The 8,555-nt window shown below is 42.9% G+C and overlaps 1 protein-coding gene across 1 annotated transcript in view; it reads left to right on the forward strand.

Moving 5' to 3' along the window:
- POLR3B (RNA polymerase III subunit B) overlaps positions 1–5,374 on the forward strand; it is a 147,217-nt gene extending 141,843 nt beyond the window's left edge. The window contains exon 28 of the mRNA XM_020982425.2: positions 4,444–5,374. Coding sequence (XP_020838084.1) covers positions 4,444–4,573 — 130 coding nt within the window. The 3' untranslated portion in view covers positions 4,574–5,374. The remainder of the gene's footprint in view (positions 1–4,443) is intronic.
- The last annotated feature ends 3,181 nt before the right edge of the window (positions 5,375–8,555 follow it).

Raw genomic sequence — 8,555 nt, forward strand, 5'->3', positions numbered from 1 at the left:
TTTTCATGGTGTGGGTTTGGACAGACAAGTCCACATTTGGAGATGCTTCATTCAGATGCACAAGGTCATTTGGAAAAGGCTGTCATAGAGGTGCACCTTTTTGTTCCCAGCGGCTGACATCAAGATGCTTTCTGGCTTGTCCGGGTGTGTGCAGGAAAATTGCAAATAAATGTACTTGGATTGAGGGCATGGAATAATGTGTTACATAGAAGAATAATACAGGAGTGTCAGCAAACAAGACGCTTTCCTTTGTAACAGGACAGATTAAACTCAGTTACCAAGTGGCCCAGCCCAATTCAGACATATAATAAGAAAGGTCTTAAATTGAGATCAAGTGTGAGAGGTCTCAGTTCCCAATGCGATCCAAGGGGTAAACAGCCAAGTAACCAAATCCAAATCTGTTGTTGGAGGGGGAAGGAAAAATCCTTTGACAAGTATTTATTTGTTAGGTGCTGTACAGAATCTACAGTGGACGAAAATTAACTTTGTGTGTATTTGTTGCCCTCTGCCCTACCTGCATTCATGAACAAGTGGAAAGATGTGCCTCTCAGGAGGAAGACTGAAAAGGCAGAAGAATATTAGAGGAATCTACTAAAAGAAAACCCTGAAGTCTCTTTCCCCAGCAGAGCCAGCCCTCCTGGGACTCCTCAGGATCCGCACTGAATACTTGTCACTGGTCTTAGGATGGCCCTGGGAAGGGGACGGTTCCCTCTCCTTGTGCTTATCGGTTCCCCATCCACAGCAGGTTAATCTGTCAACATAAAAACAAAGCATATGAATAGAGGTGTATACAAAGTAGTTAAGTAGTTTAAGGGGGCTAGTACCTGAAGTCAGAGGGAAGATGGTGTTCAAGTTGCATCTTAAAGGAAGAGAAGAACTCCATAGGAGGTGGAAGAAAAGAGGAAGCACATTCTAGGCACGAGGGAGATGTAGTGCAAGAGCATTAAGACCGTAGATGGAGTGTTGTGTGCGGTGACCAGAGAGAATGAGAACAGCTGATATTTATAGAACACCTGCTGTTTACCAGGCACTGTGCTACGTGCTTTACAATGATTGTTTCAGCCTAGGAGATAGGTGTTGTTAAGGCTCATTTTACAGATGGGGAAACAGAGGCAGCAGAGGTGAAGTGATTTTCCCAAGGTTACTTAGCCAGTGTCTGAGACTGGAATTGAGCTCAGGTCTCCCCGACTCCAAGCCTGGTGCTCTACTCACTGCACCACCTGGCTGGATCACAGTGTGTGGAAGGGAGTGTCATGTCCAGGGAGACTAGAAAGTTTGGAACCAGGTTGTTTGGGGCTTTGAAAGCCAAAGAGAGGAGTTCATATTTTATCCACCATAGTTGATTGAGTAGGGGAGTCACACGGTCAGATCTCTGGTTAGTAGACATTACTCTGGTAGCATAAGTAGGAGGGATTGGGATGGTAGGGGGCACCAGGAGGCTGCTGCAGTCACCTAGGCCAAAGCTGGTGAAGGGACTGAGCAAAGGTAGCAGGTGTGGGCATGTGGCGAAGGGCTCAGGTCCGAGAGGTGTTGTGGAAGCAGAAATGGCAGCGTTGGGGAACAGATTGACCGCAGGGTGGTGTGGGAGAGTGAAGTGGCGTGAAGGAAAACTGGAGAAGGGCGGCTTCTTCGGCAGAAAGAGGCGGCTTTGGAAAAGGGGAGAACGAGGAGTCCTAGACAGATTGGATTTGAGACATGTCCAGGACATGCAACTTGAAATATCCAAAAGGCGATTGGTGATGTAACAATAAGTCTACGTCACAGGACTGGGGATGTTTACCTTGACAAAGAGATGCCTACTTTCAAGTATCTGAAGGGCTGTCTTATGCAGAAGGGATGAGACTTGTCCAGCTTGGGCCCAGAGGGGAAAACCGGGAGTATTGGGTGGCAAGTGTAGCCCAGATGTTAGGAAGGCCTTCCTGACAATCAGAACTGTCCACAAGGGGAGAGGGCTGCCTGTGGAGATGGCGGCTTCTTCCACTGGGGATCTTGGAGCAGAAGCTAGAGGGCCTCTCATCAGCTCCGTTACGCTGGGGATTCCCTTCAGGCCTCGCTTGGGCCAGTGGCTGCCGAGCTTTTCTTGCCTGTGTCATCTTGCTTGCTGAGGCAGGGGAAAGAGAAGGAGAAAGTTCAGGCCCACTAGAAAATTATGTAGTCCCAGATTGTATTCTCTCTACATAATGCTGAGTTGTTGAATTAATTTTTTTCTATCCAGATTATAATTTCCTCTAGGCTAGGGCTGCAGCCTATATTTTATCTTAGATATATTCCATAGGACCTAGAGAGTGCATAATTACTTGGTATTTAATGATTAAATAGATTTTAAATATTTCTCAGCAGCATAAATCCAAATTTCAAGAAATTGCCAATTCTTGTGAATTTAGAGAATAATTTCAGAAAGCATTCATGACACTGTATCTGAGTGAATTTCAGAAGGAAAAATCTGAACATGAAGAAACATTTAAGTCATTTCAGTGATTAAAGTAAAACTTTAAATCTGTAAAATTGTATGAATACAGTTTAACTCAATTCACTATAAAGTAAATCTCCAAACATAAAGTACCTAGGAAAGAATTCCCTGTTTGGTGAGAATTTCTGGAAAACTCAAAAGCATTTTCGAAGAAATTAGGTTTAGATCGTCACCTTATACCATATACCATAATAAACTCAAAATGAATCCATGACCTGAGTACTAAAGGTCATGCCATTAAAAAAAAAATTTAGAAGAGAAACAGATCAGATACTTTTTACTACTATAACTAAAGGGAGAATTCTTAACCAAGCAAGCGATAGAGGCAGTTATAAGAGATAAATTAGATAATTTCAGTTACTTAAAATTAATGCAACTAGGAGAAGAAGGTAAGAGATTGCCTGGAAAAAAGTGTTAGTATCAGATATTTGTGGCAGTTAGGTGGTACAGTGGATAGAGTGCCGGGCCTGGAAGCAGGAAGACTTGAGTTCAAATCTGGCCTCAGACATTTACCAGCTTTGTGACCCTGGGCACTCTGTCTGTTTCTGTTTCCTCATCTGGAGAAGAAAATGGGAGATCACTCTTTTGTCTTTGCCAAGAAAACTCATATGGGGTCACGAAGAGTCAGACACAACTAAAAAACAGCTAAACAACATCAGATATTGTTTTATTTACTTATATTTGACCCTTTACTTGAGGTGAATTTCAACCTTAATAAAAGAACATTTAGCAAATAAATGTGAATTAAGTTGAAAAGCGATCATATAAACCAGCAGGTAAAAGTAACAATATAGATAACTCCTCATTTGTTGGTTTGTTTGGTGCTGTTCCATTTGATTATTTCATGTGGGCAAATAATTTATTTCTTCTGTTGTTTACTCCATTTTCTCTAATTTGTCAAAGTGGAGATTTTATGCTTACAGCCTACAAAGATGGTTGCCCTAGTTCACCAAGGATTTCCCAGAAGCTTGACTTCACCTCTGCCTTACCTCAGGTGCCGCATACTGCACCTTAATTTTCCTTTGGGTCCCAACTCTACTCCGGTCTGCATGTCCCTGAGGGGCAGCAGCACTGGTGGCTCTAGACCCCTTCTGGTTCCAGCGGGAAAGGCTGTCATGTGATCAGGACAGCTCTCAGGACTCCAACAGTCCAGTCCTTCTGGAAGACAGAGAGTGATTCACAGTGGCCCACTCTGACCCAGAGAGTCCACCGATAGGCGTATATATGCCTCTAGGAGGTCTGTGATACAAAGAAAGGTCTCATAGACACCAGAGTATCTGGAGAAGCACTTCTGTAGTAGCAGAGAAGAACTGGAAGCAGATTAGGCAGCCATTGATTAGGGAAGTGCTAAGTTAAGTTGTGGTACTTGAATGTAAAGGAATATTATTGTGCTGTAAGAAAGAAACACTGATAGAGAAACATGGGAAGACTTAGATGAATGGATGCAGAATGAAGGCAGCAGCACCTGGAAGAACAACACAGAGACGATGGTGCACGTAGAGAGAATGGCAGCCTCCAGATGGTGAAGATAGAATCTGGGAAGTTGTCAGGAAAGAAGAGAGAAGAGAAGGCACCTCTCTCCCTCCTGTGCAGGCCAGGGGGCTGTGGCTGTGGAACACTGCAGGCTAGGGCAGGCTTTTTCAGGGGCTGGGCTGGTTTTGCTGAACTGGCTTTTTTTTTTCTTCCTCTTTGGCTTTCTGGGTAGAAGAGGAGGAAGGGAGACGTTGAGAAATGCAGAGATCCAAAAAGGAAAAATCATTAAAATTTATTTTTAAAAATAAGTAGCATTTTTAAAGTGTTTTATGGAACCCTTTTCTTTCTGGTCACGTATTCTGTGCTGGACAGTCCAGAAAGAGTTTCTGGAGTAGGGAGGGTGGTGGTAGAATTGGGCAGAAAACCTCTCTTAAAATCTAGCGTGTCTTGCCTCCTCACTGATCATACCCTGACCTCGCGTGCTCTGATCTGTGCTTCAGGTGCCACTACTGCAAATCTTCGTGTCACGTGTCTTCCTTGCGGATCCCTTACGCCTGCAAACTGCTCTTCCAAGAGCTGCAGTCAATGAACATTATCCCCAGGCTTAAACTGTCCAAGTACAACGAGTGAGGATGGAAGTGAAACACGAGGCCCCGTCATTGCACCATGAGGGACTTGGATGAAAACAGCAGTGACGAGGAATGGGGGCTCCTGAGGAATTTCCTGGGCTGTTTTACCTTCCAATTTTGTTAAGTCGATGGAGTTTTTCTGCACAGTAAAAGATAAGAGAAATATTCTCAAATTTGCCCAAGCACTTCAGTACTTGATATAAAAAACCAAAACAAAACTGAAGCAGCATAATAGATCAATAAAGATTCCTTTATGTTACCAAGACTTGGGGTTTGCTTATTAGAAGGCACCACTTTTGGGGAGAAGGGCGAGAGGACGCACCAAGCTAAACTTGGTGCGATTTGTTCTTGGAATCGAACCCGTGAATTGCCCTGTTGAGGGGAGTTCAGTTTGCCTTTTCACACATGAAAGAAATGAATACAAGAAGGCTGTGTAACTCTTACGCAGATACTCACCAGATACAGTTAATACTTCATTCGGTATCATTGGCCAACTTGTTTTTTGCACACGAGTGAATTTTGCCTCTAAGTGAAAATGAACGTTTTAAGTACCAAACCTTTTGTTGTAAAAAATATTTTTTACGTTTCTAAAATGTATTACTCCTAGGAGTGTCTAGGAATGACAAGAAATATTGCTTAGACTGTCAGACACAGCCCATGAACACATTGTTTCTTTTCAAATCTTTGTTTGCTCTGAGGGCTAACTTACTGGGTCGGGGAGAAGAGGAGGAATGACATATTAAGAAGTGAAAGTGATGTAAGAGCAAAAGATCTCAATAAAAATGTGTTTTTGTTTTTAAAATTGTGTGTGGAGTCTCAATGAGATATTGACTGGGAGCTTTAATAAAGTGAATTGCTTTTAGTGCCCCAGCATCATTTATGACGATTTCAGGTGTTCAGAGGCCTTTCTGTTAGGCAAAAGCTCTCCTCCAGAGAATTAAGAAGAGTTGAGGTTAAGGCTGGCCTCTAAATAAATGGGTCATTACTGAGCTGGGAAACTTAGAGGCGGAGAGGACCTGAGCCTAACTCTTCTACCTAGTCTACAAAACCATGCTATGCATTCCTGATGGACAGTCAGCCAGCTTCTGCACTTGTGGGAAGTTCACGTCCTACTAAGAGCCCTTCCGTTTTGGGAGCAGGCTGACAGTTACAAAGGTCATGGTGAGAGGGAATCATTTTTGACTTTCACCCACTGAGCCTCACTTTCAGCCCTCTAAACAGCAATAATGATAACTCACATTTCTGTAGTGTTTTAAACGTGGAAAAATTGGTTCCCTCTTCTTCGTGCCAGTCATTTAAATATTTAGAAGCAGCAACCATCTCTCCTGTTAGTTTTTTAACCTAAATTCTTGTCAACTAGATTTTGTACATGACAGTACCAGTAGCAGTTTGGAACTCACCAAAGATTTGTAGCTTCTCTCTTTTACCATACGTCACAGATTTTCATTTTAGTTCACCTTAATGAGCATTTAGGAATCAGGAAGACGTGAATTCAGATCCTACCTCACACTAGCTGTGTGACCCTAGATAAGTCAGTTCATCCCTTGAAGCCTTAGTGTCCAGGTCTATAAAATAGAGGTGATAATAGCCCCCACCTCCCAGGGTGGTTGTGAAGATCAAAAGAGAACATTTGTAAAACCCTTTGTAAACACTAAGTCACTATACAAATGCTAGCTGTCAAAAGACAGAAGAGGAAGAGATGCCATGACCTCAAGAAGCTGACATTGTGCCGGAGCTGACATTTTATTCTTGCGTGTTTTGCATTCACCAGAAGTGACAATTCTTATCATTTGACCCAGGGCTATGCCATTGTCTCCCTAGCAGATAATAATTTAAAATCACCTTCAGCAGATCTCACCATTGAAAAGAAATCCTCTTCCCTCTCATCTTCCAAGAGAAGCCTGTTAAAATTCCAAAACATAGAAAGATTGGATGAAGGCTGAAAAGGATTTATTAGAAGTAGGATGGAAGTTAAGAGAACAAGCAGATCTTCCACGCAGCGGTTTACTCCTAAGGGAGGGTGTGAAACAGAAGCAGCACCCAGATCTTTTCTGTCATAAACAAACCCAATTAAAGTTCTTAGGCAAACTAGCCACCTCAAAGCACCGATCCCCCTTGGTGAGTTGCAAGGGACACTGTTAACTGTCCTCTAAGAAATCTAGTCCAGAGATGAATTCGTCTAGAGGAGATGGTGTTACTGCTTTCAGACTAAAGGATTATTGCATAGAAGCGGGAGCAGATTCATCTCAAGTTTAAATCTAGATCTGGAAGGCCAAGTCCTTCCAAGAAATAACTCACCTAGCTTCATGCAGGTGGCTAGAGAAAGAGCCAGGATTTGAACCCATCCCTCCCCACCTCCAAATCCAGCACACTCAGCTTGGTACTAGTGCCGTATTGCCTTCTTGGGCTTTTGTTTCAGCACAGAAGGTGGGGTAGATTCCCTGGGAAACTAGAGTTTTGAAAACTAGGGCAGAAAGCAGAAACGTTAGTGCTGGAGAAAGCTGCTTTGCAAAGGTGGTGAGCAAAGTAGTAGAAGGTGGAGGCAAACGTTTGCCTGGAGCAGCCGGCCATTCCCTTCTGACATCAAAGTGAAACCTGCTCTCAGCCACTGGAGCCGATGGAACGGCTTCATGAAGCCAGCAGAACCAGCCTTCAAAATGCTTCCATGTGGCTGAAGCCAAGGGATGAATCAAAAGGGCCTGATTGGGCGCTACATCATGGAATTGTTTTCAGCTGTTGCAGAATTTTTTGGAGGCCTGACACCTTTATCTTCAGTAATGAGTCACACTAGGGTGATAAGTATTTTAGGCTCTGGGTAGACCCTTCCATTTCTTGGCAGTCTGAGTAACAGAGAAGCCTATTTTTGAGAGCCTTATAAATAATTCAGTTGTGAAACTGATGGTCAGAAAAGTGACTGTAAAAGTCGCACCTCTTTTACTGTCCATATTTACTCCATATGTGGCTTGTGAACAGTTGGTTTCGTTTGCTGACCAAAAGTAGGTTTTTATTGCCTTGGGCCCCACTGGTGGTGTGGAAAATGAGCCAAGTCCTAAAGAGGCAGTTTGAAGAAAGCAAGTGGTGATTCGAGGCAGTATATTGTTTGTGACGGAAGCCAACCTTCCAATTTGAGTTTCAGGTACAGACCCCAGATGGCAATTAGAAGAATAGCACTTTTGCAAGTTAACCATAATATGATCAGGATGTCATGGAAGAATTGAATGCAGACCAATCTGAAATTCTCATTTTTACTTCTAGTTTAAAGAACCCCATTGTAAAGGGCAGAAGATCTGGAGTGTTTTAAGATGCAGTGCACAGGCTCTCTTCTATGCATACTTTGGTACCTTGATTGAAACATGGGCCTGTGTATACACACAGAGTACTCCCCATCCATGTCCCATACTGTGCAGTTCCTGTGGATGTCCTTCCACAAAACCTCCCTGCTTCTGAATGCGTTGGAGGCCCTCCTTTTGTGAAGGTGAGAGGTGTTCAGCCTGCCACAGGAAGGCCTTCCTGAGCCATCTTATTCCTGTGCCTTACCTCTGTTGATTATTTCCAATTTGTCCTGTAATTTTATACATAGTTATTTGCATGCTAACTCCCCATTAGGTTGCGAGCTTCTCAAGTGCAAGATATGTCTTGTGCCTCTCTGACCATTTACTGCTTCTTTCTTGGTACAGTGCCTGGCACACAGTAAGTGTTTAATAAATACTTATATTGTATTTCAGTATTTGCCTTGGAGCTGCATAACTAGGTCAAAGGATAAATCTCTTTTCTCACATAATTCCAAATTGTTTTCTCAAATGATTGAACTAATTCACAGCTCCACGAAAAGCGTATTATTAGCATATCTGTCTTTCCACAGTCCCTCCAACGTCAACTGTTCCAGTCTTTTTGTCATATATGACAGTTTTCAAAGAGTGGGGGGGTGTTAAATGGGGAAATTGTTCTAATTTGTATTTCTTTTAGTTATGTGGAACATGTTT

The sequence above is a fragment of the Phascolarctos cinereus genome, unplaced genomic scaffold (assembly GCF_003287225.1).
Source record: "Phascolarctos cinereus isolate Bilbo 61053 unplaced genomic scaffold, phaCin_HiC Scaffold_1;HRSCAF=81, whole genome shotgun sequence".
Taxonomy (NCBI): Eukaryota; Metazoa; Chordata; class Mammalia; order Diprotodontia; family Phascolarctidae; genus Phascolarctos; species Phascolarctos cinereus.